Source organism: Trematomus bernacchii, unplaced genomic scaffold (assembly GCF_902827165.1).
Source record: "Trematomus bernacchii unplaced genomic scaffold, fTreBer1.1, whole genome shotgun sequence".
Lineage (NCBI taxonomy): Eukaryota > Metazoa > Chordata > Actinopteri > Perciformes > Nototheniidae > Trematomus > Trematomus bernacchii.
In genome coordinates, this window is record NW_022987593.1 from 13509426 (window position 1) to 13530294 (window position 20869).

A 20869-nucleotide genomic window follows, 5' to 3' on the forward strand; every position below is an offset into this window, starting at 1 on the left:
AATGACATCACTAAGAAACACTCGCGCTTCTATTGGCTAGCGCTCCAACACATTGTACGTGATAGGCTAAGGGGCGGGACATCTCTAAGCGGGTTGACCAATCACAACAGAGCCGGCCAGCTAACCAATCAGAGCAAACTGGGCTCTGGTTTCAGACAGAGGGTGAAAAGAGGTGCTGCAGCACAGGCAGTATGAGAAAAATAAAGAGCTTTTTGAACATTAAAGCATGGAGACATGTCCCAGTAGAGACACTACATACTGATATGAACCTGAAAATGAGCAAAATAAAGACGTTAAATGTAGACCGCAGTGCTGAAGGGCGTTAATTCTTTGGCTCTTTGCAGAAAGGGAGGCATTATTATTTCATTTGGTATGTTTGGTGATGTTTGGACGCAGCTGTTTAACTTACAGCACAGAAAATGGACTTAAACCTCAAAACTCTGCTCTGAGTTTTACCTCCAGCTCATGAGTTTCCCTGGATTCACACCAGATGTAAAAGGCAAGCTGTCAACAGCTGGAGCTAAATAATAATACGTTGGTTCGACAATTACATCTTTCATTGTGTGCATTTTGGAAACATTGGAGCAATCTGACACTCTACTGTAAATCATAAGCTATGCCAGAAGTATCTATAATGGAGTCATGCTTTCCCTAAGAATCTGAACACGCAGTTAGCACTAGTTACACATTCAACATACATTTAAACACTGGCATGTTGTTTTCAATATGTCAATGTTTGCATTTTCAGTTCAGGTACTGAAATCTGCAATTTGTTTTGATGAATAAGTCAAAGTAATGTTTCAAGAAGATATACCAAGCATTTGATGGTTCCTAGTTCGCCGTAAATTCATTTAGTTTAAGGATGTTGGTCAAACAAAACAAGGTATTGATGATTTGACATTTTACTTTTATATATTAAAGAGACATAATGGATTATTCTAATTTTCAGGTGTATATCAGTATGTAGTGTCTCTACTGTGACATGTCTCCATGCTTTCATGTCCAAAAAGCTCTTTACTTTTCTCATACTGCCTGTGCTGCAGCACCTCTTTTCACCCTCTGAAACCAGAGCCCAGTCTGCTCTGATTGGTTAGCTGGCCGCAGGGTTCGAGTTATAATCTGAGTTTTATGGGGGTCTAATAATAATAATTTATTGCACACCTTGGAGGTGAAGTGCAGGCTGATGTCATTCATGAGAGAATACGATGTGTAGTTCTTTTGGAAAACATGTTTTTCTTTTAGCCTATTTACCTCGTTAACGTAAATAATACTCATTACATTGACACATGCATTATTTGTGATTAAAATAACGGTTGTCGGTAATGTATTAGCGACCCCCACAGATGTATGATTTCACTGCGTCCGTGGGAGCTCAGACCCCACCTTATGGGAGCTCCCATTGGCTCCCACATAACTCAAACCCTGGCTGGCCGGCTGGCCGCTTAGAGATGTCCCGCCTCTTAGCATATCACGTACAATGTGTTGGAGCGCTAGCCAATTCAAGCGCGAGTGTCACATAGTGATGTCATTATGTTCCAGAAGTAAACAAAGAAGTCTAATGGAGGTGAACACAGGGATTTTAGCCTTTGCAGACCATTTACATGCACCTATATAACACACTACAGGAAAGGGAAAACCCAAAAAAGCATAATAGTGCCCTATTACTTTTAGATTTAATGTGACACCCTGTACATTGTGCAGCTTTCTGACGGATGTTTTAACCAGATTTGAAGCTTCATCTCTGTATTAATGCCTCCTCTTCCCCTCTCTCCTCTCCTCTCCTCCCCTCTCCCCTCTCTCCTCTCTCCTCTCTCCTCTCTCCTCTCTCCTCTTCCCCTCTCTCCTCTCCCCTCTCTTCCCCTCTCTCCTCTCTCCTCTCTCCTCTCTCAGCCTATAACTACTGCTCCAACAATGGCGGCTGCTCTCACCTGTGCCTCCCGCGGCTCGGCGGCTTCACCTGCCGCTGCCCGGACGCCTCCGAGGGTCAGTGTGAGGAGAGGAACCTGTGAGGAACCTGTGAGCTGCTGCTGGGACACACAAAACACTCTTAACTCGACGTTGGTGTTTCCTACATTTCTTACTTGAATTGAACATTTTCCACAATCTTTTGTATGTGTTTCTGGCCGTCGGAAGCTGTTCAGACTTTACTGTATTTATGATGTCACACTTCAGGTGAGATGATTCACTTTTGAATTCAGATGTGTTTGTATTTAGACTCCTGGGTGAAGAGTTTCTCCTCAAAATGAGAGCAAAGTGACACAAAATCTTAAACAGGGATTTTTTTTAAAGACCGTAGGTAAACCAAAAACCCTCGTGATGATAATTATTTGAAAAGGTACCGAACGATAAACTATACGTTGTTTTTTATAATATTTTAAAGGTGAAACTCCTCCGTTTTTCCTTATAACTGCGTAAACAATCAGATATAATTCAATCAATCTTCTGTAATGATTAAATAATTGAGAGGAAAAGTTCGTAAGGGCCTTTTCGAAATGTTAGACGTTTCAGAAAATGCCTTAAAAAGGTTTCTGAAAAGGAAAAAACCTTTCCCTGAAGTTACTTTAGGACAGCCATGTGTTATCTGTCTTTACAGTATCTAATCTGAATACAGGCAATCTTTTGGCTGCAGCGCCCCCTAGAGGTGAAAGGCAGTCATATCAACTCAAAGGCCTTCTTGGAGTTGTCACACATTTTACTGAAACTATTCCAAGAGTTACAGAAATATCACAAAACCGATGCATCATATTTAGGTTAATCCAAACAAATATATATAGTGTATATATATTGTAGCACATTAAGTGAAGACTTGATGAAATATGTACTAAGAAACGACCAAAAACGGCCTAAAATATGTTGCAAAATAGTCAAATATTTTGCATAATTTCAATTTTTATTATACAAAAGGTAAAGTGGCCATGTGACGACACTATATTGTCCACCAGAGTTTATATCCAAAAAAGTCTCCATAAAAGCTCTATTAGTTTCCTAATGATAATTACAAGTTAATGTACTGCTATGCTTTCTCTAAAATCATACAGGACGTTTTCTGTTTTTTAAAGGATTGCAAAAGTTGTTTTTATTGGCAGAGAGATGTTTGACTCATTTGTAAAATAAACCAAACGAAGCCAATATGGGATTATTCTATATTTTAGCAATCTTATATGATACATTAGATTTGTTTCCCCCTACAGAGCTGACTTGTATGTTATTATTATTTTGGAAGTGGACCACTATAATCACCACTGTGACCCTGAGGTGGTGTTAAAGTTGAGTAAAGGGCTAAAAACCTTTTTATGACTTACAAGATTGATCGTGTTGTTTGTACTACGACTCACAGTGTATTTTTGATATGAACTTGTAAATAATGACCTGATATGCAGACGGTATTCTCTGATGTTTTAATGTTGCCTGAGATCTACCTGAAGACGATTACTGTGAAGGTGTGTGGGAAGTATCGAGAGAACAAGCGGTACGTTTCTGTCATGTAAACATCTTTTTATTCAAGACTGGAGATAACTGAATTAGGAGCTAGTCACTGATGGAAGTCTGTGTTTTCATCTAAACTAAAAGTAGACAAAACTACAAAAAATACATGTTTTGAAAGACTCCTCAAATATACCTGCAAATATTGAAATTAGGGAATGTTAAGCAACATAATCAAACTGCTTCTTATGTCAACAATTATTTAAAATGATCCTAAAACCAAGACAATTTGGAGAAGCTTATTGTAGCAGCGATATTTTTCAAATATTCATTTTGGCAGCAATCTTACTTTTTCAAACATGAAAATACATTTGGATTTGGATTTCAACCCGTCAAAGACTGTCAAAATCTTAATTAGATTATGTTATTTAATTGTAATATTGCCCGCCAGACGGACTATTCTAACCTGCTGCTAAAAAAATAAAATAAAAAGTCCCTCATTTGTAAAGTTTCTGTTTTGTTTGATATAAACACAAATTGTAAAAGAAAATCCAGAAATGTGGTCGTTAGAGAATTATGAGCCGTTGTGCTTTGAAAAAGAAGGTGACTCAATATGTTTTACAGCAGCAGGAAAAACGTCTAAACTGGTGTCGATGTTTAAAAAGTCAGTGTTTACATGACAGGAACATCATTGTGTTGAAGGTGAAGTGAAGAGCAGGTCGGTGCAACGTTTCTAAACTCAGCTCAGGTTTTTTTTTTGTGGTAACTGATCCCCCATCAGTTCTGACTATCAGCCAAAGAGGGAACATTAACAACCTGTACAGCCTCAATAAAACATGTTTAAAACACAATGTCAGTGTGGAGAGCTCTGTTTCATACAACCTGTCTTTATTAAACCCATAGCTGATGAGAGGATGTGTCATTCAGATGCAATTCAAATAAATACTCCACTTAAAATGTGTCTTCAGTTACAGTTAATATAACGGCTCAATTGAATACTCTATTCTGATTGGTCAATGAGGTTGTTAATACACTGTTGCTAAGGATAACATGACCATTGCTAAGGATGATCAAGGTATTATGTGCAGTCATATTAGTCTGAGAGGAAATACGGTTGATTGTTGATAACCATAACTTTATTTTTCATCGATCAGTAAACACACTGGAATACTCTTCTAACATTTATTTTAATATTTAGCGTAACAGCTCATCTGTCCCCAGAAGAGAAAACAAAAACAGCGCAAGAGGAGAAGGAAACAGGTTAATTTTGTTAGTGCGTCTGATTTCACTTTGACTATTTGGTGATTCTGAATGAAGTCAAAGCAGATACATTGCCATGCATTTTTCAGAGCAGTGCTTTGATTCAGTGTGCGGTTCAATTCTCTGAACCAACAGATCCAGTTGGGGAGTCGTTTTGGAGTGAATCCAGCTCTCAGTGAAAGTGTGAGTTTCTCCAAGGAGGAAACGGTCTGCTGCTGCTGGACGTCAGAAGCAGCTGAAGTTCAGTTTCAGTCCGGGCGGTTCTTCAGGGTCAGGACCAGCGGACCTGCACCTGGTCTCCGTCCTCTATCGTGTAATAATGCAGGGTTTTCAGGTCGCCGTCGATCTCATACTCAATCCCCATTTTCTACAAAGAAAGGAAGTTAACTTAAAGGGGACCTATCATGCAAAATCCACTTGTTCATGTCTCTTCTACATCAACATGTGTCCCCTCTTCTTCATGTCTCTTCTACATCAACATGTGTCCCCTCTTCTTCATGTCTCTTCTACATCAACATGTGTCCCCTCTTCTTCATGTCTCTTCTACATCAACATGTGTCCCCTCTTCTTCATGTCTCTTCTACATCAACATGTGTCCCCCCTCTTCTTCATGTCTCTTCTACATCAACATGTGTCCCCTCTTCTTCATGTCTCTTCTACATCAACATGTGTCCCCTCTTCTTCATGTCTCTTCTACATCAACATGTGTCCCCTCTTCTTCATGTCTCTTCTACATCAACATGTGTCCCCTCTTCTTCATGTCTCTTTACATCAACATGTGTCCCCTCTTCTTCATGTCTCTTCTACATCAACATGTGTCCCCTCTAGCCAATCAGCAACCAAGGTAAAGTCATGAGTCAATTCGTTGTTTTGTTGTTGTATGTAGCCGTGTAATAAGACTTGTCTCTGCATGGTGCTGCTGAACTAGAAACCCAGCATGTCTCTTAACCCAAACATCACTTTAATATTATTTTATTTAATGATTCTTACCTTGAGGGTGGTGTAGGTGAGCTTCAGATCAGAAGGAGGGACCTTCAGCAGTCTGTTCAGGAGTCCCTTCACCTTCTGAACTTCCATGGAGCCTGCGGAGCAAAACATACAATTAACTCAACTGGAAAATATTTTTTATTTCAGTGTAATATGTTTTTTTAACCTTATTTTCAGTTGTTTTACCTGGAAGTTTCTTCTCAATCGGCTTCCGGTCGGGGTGATCAGGAAACACAAATGTAATCTCTGGTGCGGAGTAAAAAAAAAAAGACCGTGGTCAGAAAATATCACCTTTCTTTTAGTGGGTTTCCTCGGTTGGGACTAAAGTGTGTTTATCAATGGCCTGCAGGGTATTAGCCAATCAGAGAGCAGAGAGAGGCAGGACTTACTTAACAGCTGGTTCTTCAGAGCTAACGGCACCCACTTCTTCAGCAGGCCTTCGTCTGGAGCGCCGTACTCTGAAACACAAGAGGATCTTCATCATTATCATCAACATCATGGCTTAAAGGACACGTCCAAACAGTAAGTTAGTACCTAATATCCCATAGCAGTGAGGTGGTAAGATCAAAAACTGCTGATTGGAATCCCAGCATTTCATTTCCTAAAAGCCACTGAGGGTCCTGGAGGAAAAAACACTTTAAAAACAGTTCAGGGGCCTCATTTATAAAGGGATATACGCTCAAAAAATGGCGTACGCCAGTTTCTACGCAATGTTTGCGATTTATAAAATACTAACTTGACGGGAAAATGTGCTGTCCTCCACGCAAACTCTAACCCATGCGTACGCACTAAGCACACAAACGGGAGAGACGAGAAACTGCGACACCGTTGGCAGAAGGAAGAATGGAGAGAAATATGTGGAAATAATACCATAAATAAAATGTTACCCTCATTTATCAAATATGAAGAATTCATTTTCAAACATTGATTAAAGCCAATCTTAAAATGATTAAACAAACGCCTGTTTGAGACTCCTCAGTGCACACAAAAACATAACTTGGAGAAATAAATAAATACGGATATGTTATTTAAAAATACCTCGAATATGTTGTGTTAATGTTATGAAATGTTTTCTCATAATTGATGCGGTAAGCAGGAGGACAGAATTACGTCTAAACTGACGCCGTTTTGCATTTCTATAGGTTGTAGATACGAGCATGGTTTTATATACTATCACGTTTAATCGTGTTTTATGCCGTTTGCCAAGACTTGATAAGTCGCTCGTAAAACACAGGAGGTATGGAAACTAAGAACACCATATGTGGTAAATTGTACAGCTAATATAACACAATCCATTAGTTGTATTTCCTTTAACTGGTGGATTATGTATATATAGTTGCTGATCGACAGCTGGAACACAAACCACCAAATACAACAAAAATAATTCAGATCCAGTCGTCATGACTCCACTCCGGAGGGATTCCCCGATCATTTCTTAGTTTCTCATCAAGGGGGTGTCTCCTGTCCCCGGTACAAACACACTGCCTGAGGTCTCGCCTGAGGAAGGTTATGTGTATTTTTTTTTGTCATTAACTTTTTTCGGACCACTTATTTATTTATTTTGGTGACGATCCGACCTCCATGCTGCTACTCTGGTTCAAACTGCATCCACCAAACAATATGATTTATCTCCACCTCCCCACAATAACCAAAATCTGACACGGTGTGAGATGTCTTTTTTAGCTGTTCTATCGTAATTTCCTGCGATCTTCTTCATGCAGTCAGTCAAAATGAATGAATGAATGGGCGTTTCTTTGACTATGTATAGGCAAATATGGGCGTTACGAGTCGATTGTGATTTATAAAGTGAAACAGGCGTAGGGAGTGCCGTACGCACTTCCCTCGCCGGTACGCAATGTTTTGTGAATCGGAAAATGGCGGAAAATTTATGTACCTATTTTTGTGCTTTGTACTACGTAAGCAACCTTCCTACGTCAATCCTACGCAAGGCGTTATAAATGAGGCCCCAGGTGTCTTGGCACACTTGAGTCTCCTTAAGCCCCGCCTCCGATCCACTCCGGCATGTTGCAGTCTCAACTTTTAGCACTTTTAGGATTTACCTTAAAAAAAAGTATCCGCTGAATCAATCTTCCTGTTGTCCTTGGGGGAAGTATGACTCATTTCCCAATGTGTTTATGTTGGGATCAAGAGTTAAAACTACATAAATAATTATGATCACTTCCATAAAGTTCAGTTTTATTTAAATGTATAGCATCTGCAGTCTGGGTTCAATTTTGTAAAATCCTTCCACATATTTGCCTTTTTTTAACTCTGTTAAAGGTGGGGTAGGTAATTTTGGAGAAACCAGCTCGAGTGCGCAAGAATTTGAAAATACACAGCCGGAAAAAATCTGCCACTTCCTTACAGAGCCCCTCCTCCAACACACACGAACGCGCACATGACCAATGAGGGCACGAGATAAGTTTGTGCACAGATGGAAGGCTGACAGGCAGGTAGGCCATCCAGTTATTTTAGCCGGGCCGGCTTAGAAGGTGTAACAGATTTGGGTGATTATTTATATTGTATAATACTGTATATACTATAGTACAAGAGTTGCACAGCTGATAGGAAAACAGCACTTTCCCAATGTAAGTCAATGGGAGAAAGATTTTTTGCGCCCTATGACGGCACGGATGCGTCTAGTTTTACAAAGTTTAGATTCAATCACGCCCACTTCCTCATTAGCGTAGCTCTGCGCGACTGCGTCATGGATGTATAAAAAGAACGTGCCATATTAACAATGCTGAAGTATTCTTAAATCCATCGTGAATTAATATTAAAAGATTAACAATTACTTCATCAATCTACTTTGAACAACACACTCTACTGTAGCTGTCAAATCCATACTTTCGTGAGAAGAAATTCATACTTTCTGACGCTGCGTCGATGCTTTTGTCATGCAGAAGTGGGCGTGGTCAAATCTAAACTGGGTTGGAAAAACGATAAACGCGTCACTGACTGACAGGGACGTTTTGGTACTGCCATTTGCTACACGCCTCACAATAATCCAGAAATGGATTATACAAAAATCCTAATATTTTGTAATGGTTTGTTAAACTGATGTCTGTTTTTCCATTGGAGAGGTTGTCTCACGTGCTGTGAGGAACTCTGGGTGAGTTTGTAATTGAACTTTACATGAAAGAGGAATGGTCCAGTGTTATAACTGTGGGCGTAAATATAACAGAATATGTTTCGTTTCCTCGTATGTTTGATGGGTTTTATTATGTTTTGTTGTGTTGTCCTTAATGTTTTGGTATTGTCTCACCTTGTAACTTCTGAAAAACCCCCAGAAATATTGAAATCAGTAGCCAGTTTGGCCTCTACGAACATTTGCTCGTGTGACTCACTCTGAACGAGGCTCAGGTATCGGGGGTGCTGGATGATGAACTCTCTGCTCGGCTCGCTGCCTCCGCCCGCCTCCAGCCACTCCAGACCAAACATCTTCATGTAGTCGCACTCCGCCCCCTTCCTGTCGTCAGGGACGATCTGATGGACACCAGGAACACGGTCAGAATCAGGTTTGTTACCAGGTAGGTTGACACGTACGAGGAATTTGACTTGGTGTCGTGGTGCATACATAAAAGTAAAACAACAATTAAAAACACAGATAGAGAACTATTTTAAGAAAACTATAATAACATTAAAAAATATATTAAAAATAATAAAAAATATAGCAGTATTTACATAGAAATAGAATTGAATAAAATTCTGCAGTAATATTTTTTTTTTGAAAAAACAGAAAACACCAAGATCATGGTCAGCATTCTCACACACACACACACACACACACACACACACACACACACACCCCACACACACACACACACACACACACACCACACACACACACACACACACACACACACACACACACACACACACACACACACACACACACACACACACACACACACACACACACACACACACAGCACACACACACACACACACACACACACACACACACACACACACACACACACACACACACACACACACACACACACACACACACACACACACACACACACACACACACACACACACACACACACACACACACACACACACACACACACACACACACACACACACACACACACACACACACACACACACACACACACACACACACACACACACACACACACACACACACACACACCACCTCGCAGCTGTTGAGCAGCTCCAGTTTTCCAAGTTTGGCAATCAGCATCTGATTGGCTGTCCTGGGGTTTCCGTCGCTGCTCAGCAGGCGGTTCCCACGACACGAGAAGATCACCAGACTGCGGAGCTTCCCCAACTCATCGACCACACACCACTGTGAGAGAGAGACGTGCCAATAAAGCTATTTGAATCTTGAAAGACACACACACTTATTTATTACACAACTTAGCTGCATACTCGATTCTGATTGGTTAATTTGGACATTTCAGAGGTTATTTACACACCGCGGTTAAGGAGGATGAAGGGAGAGAAGGAAAGAGGTTAAAAGACAGAGTATTGGCGACAGATAATTCAACAGAAGCAAACAGACAGGAAGTAAACACTAAAGGGAATACAGTTTGGGCTCTGCAGGGTTTAAGGACTTGTTAGTGGAAGAGAAACTGTGAACAGTCACAGAAAACATGCCCCCTCCCCCCAGGATACATGACTATTATATTGTTACTCATATCATTTTAATTATGTCATTTATTACTCTCTTTTTGTCTAACCCCTCAAAAGCACACACACTGTTTTTGTTTTCCTTTTTTGTCTCCATGTATATTTTGTCATTTTCTATTCGTCTTTACTTGTAAATGCTCCTTATTGTCTTCTGTGTATATGTGATACTGTACGTGTATGCACTTGTCTTGTAACTCCTATATCACTAAACACAGTGTAGATGTGGCTATGAAAAACTTAAAGGGGACCCATCATGCAAAATGCACTTTTGTACGTCTTTTATACATGAATATGTGTCCCCGGTGTTCCAGGGAACTCACCAAGTGTCAGAAAACACAACCCTCTCTATTTTCCTCCATACCCAAATCTCTAAAAAAGGGGCTGCAACGGATCTGATAAAAACTGATCCAGATTTGAACACTGTCCTGACGTCAGGACGGTGGCGCTACGGCTATTGGGCCAACTCCACCAATCAGGAGGAGACAGCCACGGCCATTGCCGTTCGAAAGCGCTGGAGACGCTGTAGTACATATGCCAGGCCTGTAGATGGTGCTGTTCTCACTGAATCTGCCCTTGCAAAAACAGAGCTAACATTTTTCAAATTGAGCGAAATGAGGCATGGCTAAAATGCATGATCTGTTTGGTATTTTGAAAAAAAAAAAAGTATACATATGCCTTATATAGGTATGGTCCTACACTATATTATTCAAATATAGCATGATAGGTCCACTTTAAGTCACAGACTCCTCCAACAATTCAACATAATGTAAATAGGACATAAAACAAATCAAACCAATAAAATAGTGAAAGAAATAACATAATAGAAATAAAATAGTGCAAGAGAATGTTTTGAGATGTGCAAGTAAATACAAATAAAATAGAAATAGTGCAATAAGAGTCTATATACACGTAAATGGAATATGATATATAGATAAATACGTAGCAAGATGCAAACAGATGGAGGCACTTTACAGAGTTCAGGTGATTATTAGTCTTATGGCCTGTGGGATGAAACTGTCTCCGTGGTGGTTTTTGTCCATTAGTGCGCGTAGGAACAGAGTTTGTTTCTCTTAGAGGAAGCATTACGATCATTTAAGTCAATAAAATCATTTAAATTAGTACTGGGAGCATTAGTTTATTTAGTATCTGGTCGTGTAATAAGTGGATGATGTGCAGCGAGGCGGTCATCATGGAGCCTGACAAGAACCTCTGCACACTATCCCTTACTTAAAGGTCCCCTATTATACTCTTTTTCATCAATATATTATAGTTCTCAGATATATACAAAACATGTCTCTGAAGTGTTTGGCTCCAAACACCAAACAGATCATTGCAGCATCCCATAATCCCCTCTGTTTCAGCCCTGTTTCAAAAGTGCTGATTCTGTGTCTGTTACTTTAGATGAAAATAAGGAGCCACTCCCCACGCCCCTCTGAGAGATATTTGGTTACAAAGAACACAATGGTGCTCTAGGAGGAGATTCAGGTGATAAGGTGGGGGGGGGGGGGGTTACCTTGGTTGGTGATTGGCTAATGGTTACTCAAGACAACAAATCGTTATGACATCATAAAGTGGCCAAAATCTGATCAGCTCATTTTCAGACAGGTTTTTATATAAATGGATCAGGACAAAAAGAGAGAGAATCTTTTTTCCTGAAACTTTCAGAATCTCTTTCCACAGAGGGGACACATGTTGATGTAGAAGAGACATGAAGAAGAGGGGACACATGTTGATGTAGAAGAGACATGAAGAAGAGGGGACACATGGTGATGTAGAAGAGACATGAAGAAGAGGGGACACATGTTGATGTAGAAGAGACATGAAGAAGAGGGGACACATGTTGATGTAGAAGAGACATGAAGAAGAGGGGACACATGTTGATGTAGAAGAGACATGAAGAAGAGGGGACACATGGTGATGTAGAAGAGACATGAAGAAGAGGGGACACATGTTGATGTAGAAGAGACATGAAGAAGAGGGGACACATGTTGATGTAGAAGAGACATGAAGAAGAGGGGACACATGTTGATGTAGAAGAGACATGAAGAAGAGGGGACACGTGTTGATGTAGAAGAGACATGAAGAAGAGGGGACACATGTTGATGTAGAAGAGACATGAAGAAGTGGATTTAGCATAATAGGGGACCTTTAAAATACAGTTATACCATTTTCAGTTTCATACTTTTAGCCATTTGAACTCTGGGTAAGTCACTATTTCTCAATGAGTTGCTTGTATCTGTTGTTGAGGTGTTTATAGTGTGTGTGTGTGTGTGTGTGTGTGTGTGTGTGTGTGTGTGTGTGTGTGTGTGTGTGTCGGAGCAGAGATACACACTGACCTCAGTGATTTTGTTGTAATCCAGCCTGAGAGTCGTCAGCGCTGCGAACATGTCTGTTTGAGATCCTGCAGAGGAAACACTCACCATTAACACTCAATAAGCATCAATATGTTCACAACACCAAGGACTCAACTAAAACACATGCTGCATAACAATACAATCGAATGTATCCAAAGAAAATATTAATTAAACAAACTGTATTTACATCGGTAAAATGTGTATCTGTATGTGTGTCACGCTGTATAAGGAGGACCTGGGGCCTCATTTATAACGCCTTGCGTAGGATTGACGTAGGAAGGTTGCTTACGTAGTACAAAGCACAAAAATAGGTACATAAATTTTCCGCCATTTTCCGATTCACAAAACATTGCGTACCGGCGAGGGAAGTGCGTACGGCACTCCCTACGCCTGTTTCCCTTGATAAATCACAATCGACTCGTAACGCCCATATTTGCCTATACATAGTCAAAGAAACGCCCATTCATTCATTCATTCTGACTGACTGCATGAAGAAGATCGCAGGAAATTACGATAGAACAGCTAAAAAAGACATCTCACACCGTGTCAGATTTTGGTTATTGTGGGGAGGTCGAGATAAATCATATTGTTTGGTGGATGCAGTTTGAACCAGAGTAGCAGCATGGAGGTCGGATCGTCACCAAAATAAATAAATAAGTGGTCCGAAAAAAGTTAATGACAAAAAAAATACACATAACCTTCCTCAGGCGAGACCTCAGGCAGTGTGTTTGTCCCGGGGACAGGAGACCCCCCCTTGATGAGAAACTAAGAAATGATCGGGGAATCCCTCCGGAGTGGAGTCATGACGACTGGATCTGAATTATTTTGTTGTATTTGGTGGTTTGTGTTCCAGCTGTCGATCAGCAACTATATATCCATAATCCACCAGTTAAAGGAAATACAATGTGTTGTGTTATATTAGCTGTACAATTTACCACATATGGTGTTCTTAGTTTCCATACCTCCTGTGTTTTACGAGCGACTTATCAAGTCTTGGCAAACGGCATAAAACACGATTAAACGTGATAGTATATAAAACCATGCTCGTATCTACAACCTATAGAAATGCAAAACGGCGTCAGTTTAGACGTAATTCTGTCCTCCTGCTTACCGCATCATTTATGAGAAAACATTTCATAACATTAACACAACATATTCGAGGTGGTTTTAAATAGCATATCCGTATTTATTTATTTCTCCAAGTTATGTTTTTGTGTGCACTGAGGAGTCTCAAACAGGCGTTTGTTTAATCATTTAAAGATTGGCTTTAATCAATGTTTGAAAATGAATTCTTCATATTTGATAAATGAGAGGTAACATTTTATTTATGGTATTATTTCTACATATTTCTCTCCATTCTTCCTTCTGCCAACGGTGTCGCAGTTTCTCGTCTCTCCCGTTTGTGTGCTTAGTGCGTACGCATAGGTTAGAGTTTGCGTGGAGGACCGCACATTTTCCCGTCAAGTTAGTATTTTATAAATCGCAAACATTGCGTAGAAACTGGTGTACGCCATTTTTTGAGCGTATATCCCTTTATAAATGAGGCCCCTGAACATTAATAAGGAGTAGTCACAAAAATAAACTATAATAAAAGTATTACAAATAAATGTGCCAGCAATAATAAAAAGCAGTTTCAAGAAGATACTGGATGTTAATCAGTTGTGGTTAAATGTTAATGTACTTTTTTTTGTTAGTTGTTAAAATGGGGATTTTCTTTTACCAGGAGCAGCGTCATCAAATCTGATGTCCGACAGTCCGGTTTTAGACAAGTCTAACCCCTCCAGTCTGCAAACAAACACACAGACAAACAAACAAAGAAAAAACAATTCATTTTAACCCTTATGTTGTGTTGGGGTCTCCCCTGACCCGTTTCAAGTTAAAATGATATAATAACTACGCTCTAGTTTTTCTTATCAGAACAAGGCTTCATGATATCCTCCACAACAGCTTTATAAACTCTACAAAACTGATTTTGACAATTTTAGCCAAGTCTGAAGGTCTCTAAAAAAATAAGTGTATAATTTGGTGTTCGGGTCTGGGGAGACTCAGCAGAATTGTTTTGGGTGACTCGGGGTCACATTTGGCCCAATCAAGATTCATCTTTGACTTTAGACACCCCTCCCCCTTCATCAACTGTAACAATAATGTTTCGCAACATGCACCTGGTCTCCCCTCCCTCTGCCCCCCTCCCCTCCCTCTGCCCCCCTCCCCCCACGGGAACTCCACCTTTCTCAAAGAATAATACTAACACTTGAACCTGAACACACATATGCACGTGTGCAATATGTGGTGTCATGTGTTTTGGGCCATAACATTAAGTTACAACAGGATTGTACGGTTATGAATGCATTCTACGTTAGTTATGATGTAGTTAAAACAATATTGGATTATATTCATTTTTTTTGTGTGTTTTGGACGGAGATAAATCATGGGTCAAAATTGACCCGCGAACACCATGAACGGTAACAGCTTTCGAACACAACACAAGGGTTAAAGAGCTGCAGTCCAGTGTTGATGCTAAATAAAACAAGAGGAACACTTCGACACGTTTTAAGATCAACAAACTAAGGACTAGAACATGTAACAGTAAGACACATGAGGCGTTTTACCTGGGCAGAGCAGCGATACTCAGCACCGTGTTCTGCTCTAAAGGGTTTGAGGAGAGGTTGAGATTCTTCAGGGACTGCAGCACTCCTTCAGGCCTTCACATCAGATACAAGAGACACACTTTATGAATCCACAATAGACTGTTAGCGTCAGCAGCAGCAGAGAGTGGAAATGAACAGGTAACACACACGAGTTAAACATATAATGATATAGAATAAAACAAAAGATCAACAGTAAATATATACATATAGACGAATATTTAAATATATATATATATAGACTAAGACGGCTAAACTCCTGAGCTTGCACTATTTGTATTTGTTTGATGTCAGATAAGATAAGATGTACTTTATTGAACCCAATTTGGGAAATGTTTGCGTCGCCGCAGCATAAAAGACAAGGCAATGCACATAAGAAGAAATTCAAAGAGTAGAAGTAAACTATTCTAAAATGTAAACATCTCAAAATGTTTAAAAAACTGCGTTAAAAAAGTAGAAAATATACAAGTTGAAATACTAATTTACAGTAAACACAATAAAGCAGGATATTATATATGTTAAGTGTGTTAGGATGTGTTTATATTTGTATTGTATTTGTTGAGGAACCTGTAACCTGAGTTTTTCATTTACACATCTACACTGTAGCTGTGTAAATGACATTAAAGAATCTTTGAAACCTTTCCATTAGAAACAAATATATATATATATATATATATATATAGAGTACCTAAAGAATACACAATATAAAAATACTGAATACATTAGAATACTCTCCAATAGACAAATCTACTACAAAAGACACAAACAGGAGCAGAGGGAATACAGAGATACTGAAGTTCAATGTTGCATTGTTGGAGAAGCCTGTGACATAAGATTTTCAACTGCATAATTACTCTGTAGCTATGTCAGATTGACAATAAAGAACCTTGAACCTTGTACCTCCGCAGCTCTGTGATGTTGTTTTCTTCTAAAGACAGATCCTCCAGCTGCGGCCACATGGGGGCGCACTCCAGGATCTGATCACAGACCAGCAGAGAGAGAGAGAGAGAGTTAGATCAATAGATCAATACAAATCACAGAAATAAAATCTGAATTATTTATTTAAAGACACACTTTGGTTTCGACAGTAACTCGTTTGGTTTGGACGGAAGGTTTGTGACATTTCTTGACTTTTATGTGAAATGTTTGACAATAAAATAAAAAATACATTTACTTTTGAAAAGGTTTTTGTAATATGTGGTGGAAGGTAGGACGATTGATAAATAATAAATGCAGGTTTTAGTAAATAAATACAAACATTATACAGAAATGTATGTTTTCCGTACAAATGCATTTTATTTTTCTGAATACTTGATATTTAAATAGTACATAATTACAACTTTAATGTACCCCAAATAAATACATACATATATAAAAACAAACTAATACAAATATCAATAAATCTATAAATACGTGTTTCTAGATAAATCTTATATAGATGTATACAAATATAATTACATGTCAGTATTGGCAAATAATTAAAAATATATAATAATAAATACTACATATATAAAAAATAGTTATAGAAATATATAGGTGATTTATTTTAATTTAGGTATTTTTTCATTTAAATGTTCTATTAAATAAAAGCTTAATAAACGATATTCAATGCGTACACTATAGAATATGTATCAATACTATTTTTTTTAAACATTTATCTTTTGATCTAATGTTTTATTCTTTAATATATACAAGACCAAAAACGTACTTTTAATGATTATTTTTTATTATATTAACAGAGGATTTATAAAGTGGCCCACAGAGAGTTGTTCTGAACAGAAGGTGTACCTGAGTCCAGGTGAGGTCGCAGTTGTTGAGTGCGAGGGTTCGGAGGCTGCAGAACGACCGGCAGAGAGACGAGACTTCAGAGGGGAGACGCAGACGGTTGTTGCTGAAACATGAAACAAGATTCAGTGAAAACGAACACACACACACACACACACACACACACACACACACACACACACACACACACACACACACACACACACACACACACACACACACACACACACACACACACACACACACACACACACACACACACACAACACACACACACACACACACACACACACACACACACACACACACACACACACACACACACACACACACCACACACACACACACACACACACACACATCACCACACACACACACACACACACACACACACACACACACACACACACACACACACACACACACACACACACACACACACACACACACACACACACACACACACACACACACACACACACACACACACACACACACACACACACACACACACACACACACACACACACACACACACACACACACACACACAACCTGAGCTGCAGTCCCTCCAGATGTTCCAGCTGCTGAGTGATGGCTGCCACGTCCTCCCAGCAGGACATCAGAGTCCCACACATGTCCAACCACTGCACGTCTGATCACTGCTGTTAAAGACTCCACCATGACACTCACAACTATCGCCAACACAGATAGATGGATAGATAGATAGATAGATAGATAGATAGATAGATAGATAGATAGCCTTTATTGTCATTGTACAAAAAAAAGATATTTTGGAGAGCAACCCTCTCACAATAATAGTGTACAGTAACTAACAATATAATAACAAAACACGCCAGAAAAAGGCAGACGGACGTAAACAATCATAAGGGGGTAATAAATAATTAAGAGAAATGGTGTAAAAAAGCTATAAAGTGCATATAAGTTAGGTATTTTCAAGAGTATTGAACTCAACACTGTTGGTTTAGCAGCATATCTAGGGGTAGAAGCTGTTTTGAAGTCTGTTCGTCCGTGTTGTAAAGCTCCTGTCTCTGTTTGTGATCTTTTGTTATCCTCTAAAAGGTTTCAGATTGAGCGTGTTGGCCAGATTATGGTGATTTGAATCAGGTGTCCATTTAAGTGCGCATAGACTGGGTAATATCTCAACACTATATGGATTTTTTGCAATGTCTAAAACATGCATTTACATCAGTAGGTATTTTCTGTAGAGAAAAAGATACTTGGCGTTGTTTCCCTGATTTCTCCATCAGCCCCGGCTCCGTTCACTTCACTGCGAGTCAGCAGCACTGAGGGCAGGTTCTCATAACTGTGGAGACAAAACAACAAAACACAAGGAAAGAGAATTTACAAAAACATCCAAATTCAGTATTTTAATGCAGCCTTTTTTAAATGATCATCTGTACACTACTGCAAAACATCCATGAAATAATGAATACTAATTTCTCAGTTTCATTAAACATCAGCATTCATTATTATTATTGGTGTTTGTTAGCAGACATGTGGAGTTCAGTTGTTTCTCTTAATCCTGTTGCCTGGCCTGAGGTTTATACAGACGAGCAAACAATTCGACAGATTCGACTTTGATTACTGAAGCCAATTTATTTATGAGTTGCTGCTTTCAACAAAGCCAGGTCTTATTTTATATGTTAGGCTCGAGTCTAATTATATAAAGAAAGGCAGCAGCACAAACCTTCAGAAAACCTCAGAGGAGAAATTAAAACAGAGTAAGGACACAAACTGTCTGAGGAGTGTCGTACCTGCGCTCCTTGACTTTCCCCCACTTGAGTTTCTTGGAGGAAATGGAGATCTCCTGACTCAGCACCTCCTCGGTGTCGATCGTGTAATTTTCTCGCACTACGGTCAGGAAATCCACTCCAAAACTCACCTTCGCTGGACGGACGAAGGAGCCTCCTTTAGGATTTCTGGGAGAGCGTGGAGAAACACCAGGGACAACGTTTACTTTAAAATGTAAAGTAAATAATTGTTTTTATTGTGGATTGAGCCATTCATTCCTTTTTCATTTGCTGAATCGATGTCAAAAGTCAAAATTGAGTCAGTGACTACGTATTTTGTCTAACAACATATTCTCATATTGATTCAACTGTTTATCATTTCACTTAGCATCCAGAAAATATACATATGTAGCATTTTCATCCAGAGGATCCTCACTTTCTGGCAAGGGTAAAGCAAATATCTGACAATGAAGTACACAGTAACACTGGCTATAATGCAGGTGGTTAGCTAAGATTCAGCTTGTAGCTGCATGTGTTATTAAAATGACAGTCACAACTCAGGATTACCTGCATGTGAAATACTGAACTCCCTTGTGGCTGCCGTCGTGTTTCCCTCTCTCCAGGTTATCCCACTCAACGCCATACCACAACCCTGAAAACACACAACACACAGACTCAGATTAGGTGTGCGGCATCAGCATCAACATGTTGTGAATGGAGCGGTATCAATGTGGGTTACGCTGGGCAAGTTTCAGTACTGACACCAAATCAACATTGTTTTTTAAATTGAATAAAACCTTGTCAAATATTAAAAGATGTCCTAAAACAGACGTTCCTAAAACAGTTTTAAACGATGTGTGTTAAATACATGTTGACAGACATTGTGCAGATTGGTCCATTTCAGAATAATATATATGATATTTTTTATAATGATTGATCATTAAAGTGTTATCAAAGCTGGTAAAGGTGCAGCTAGTTTGAATGACTTTGTATACTGCAGGGTAGCTTGTGAATTTACTCCAGGTGTAAGTAAATGTAGTAAAAGTACACTGTTTACATCTGAAATGTAGTGGAGTAGAAGTAAGGCAAGGCAAGGCAAGGCAAGTTTATTTATATAGCACCTTTCAACACAAGGCAATTCAAAGTAGAAAGTATAAAAATGAATACACTCAATACTCAAGTCCCTCCAAATGATACAGCACTTCAGTACATCTACTTAGTTACTGTACACCACACTGTCACCGGGGGTAGAGAGGGGGAAATGTCCCTCCCCGCTTCTCAGCCTACTTATTTACATTAATTATGTGACCGTCTATGTTTCATGTTTCCTGTAGATATTTCATTGCTCTTTTTACTGCACTTGTAGTGTACTGTTTTACTATTGTGCTGCTGTGTTTATTGTATTTTTGTAACTGTGACACAACAATTTCCTTCGGGATAAATAAAGTCTTATTTTATCTTACCTGCAGTGGGGGGCACCGGGCCCGAATATCGCACGGTGGCACGCTCCCCGTCGCACGAGACCCGCCGATCAACCACCTCCTCCGGATCCGGCTGGTCCACTCCCATCCCCTGTTCTGGGTCATGATGAAACATGACGTTATTTTTTATTTCCTCCCAAAACACAAGTAAAAACAATAACTGGCAACACAATATATAATTACCTGAGGTGTTGTAAATGTAGCTTTTAAAAACGGTTACAAGTTGGTTTAGAAATTAGAACTAAAATGCTCAGTAACTGAAAAGCCTCTGTTTACAACACAGAACGTCAGACGTATGTAGCTCACCGGAACGGACAGATGTATAGGCTGCACACATTTGACGGTTTGCGATTCCCCAACATTTTTCAAAATAAAGACACATTTTATTTTTTAGAAATGTAAAAACAAGCAGCCGTTTGGAATAATAACGATGGATAAGAAAAACTATATCGAAATGTAGAATAAATAATATTAATAATTAAAAAATAATGTCTCATATATATCCAATAATATAT

At 39.3% G+C, this 20869-nt stretch overlaps 2 protein-coding genes across 2 annotated transcripts in view; one reads left to right on the forward strand and one right to left on the reverse strand.

Annotated features, from left to right (window-relative positions):
* Positions 1-4339, forward strand: part of LOC117481720 (nidogen-1-like) — a 48044-nt gene extending 43705 nt beyond the window's left edge. Inside the window, exon 20 of the mRNA XM_034129571.1 lies at positions 1891-4339. Coding sequence (XP_033985462.1) covers positions 1891-2009 — 119 coding nt within the window. The 3' untranslated portion in view covers positions 2010-4339. The remainder of the gene's footprint in view (positions 1-1890) is intronic.
* Positions 4340-4591: 252 nt separating this feature from the next.
* tbce (tubulin folding cofactor E) lies at positions 4592-20656 on the reverse strand. The gene is made up of 17 exons (XM_034129672.1): positions 20538-20656; positions 20337-20450; positions 19441-19525; positions 18898-19062; positions 18361-18446; positions 17675-17774; positions 17123-17225; positions 16235-16311; positions 15299-15391; positions 14410-14474; positions 12672-12736; positions 9839-9991; positions 9018-9156; positions 6060-6128; positions 5857-5916; positions 5674-5765; positions 4592-5050 (listed from the first exon to the last, which is right to left on the reverse strand). Exons 2-17 carry the CDS (start codon positions 20440-20442, stop codon positions 4955-4957), a joined length of 1554 nt encoding a protein of 517 aa, XP_033985563.1. The 5' UTR covers positions 20443-20450; positions 20538-20656; the 3' UTR covers positions 4592-4954.
* Positions 20657-20869: the final 213 nt, after the last annotated feature.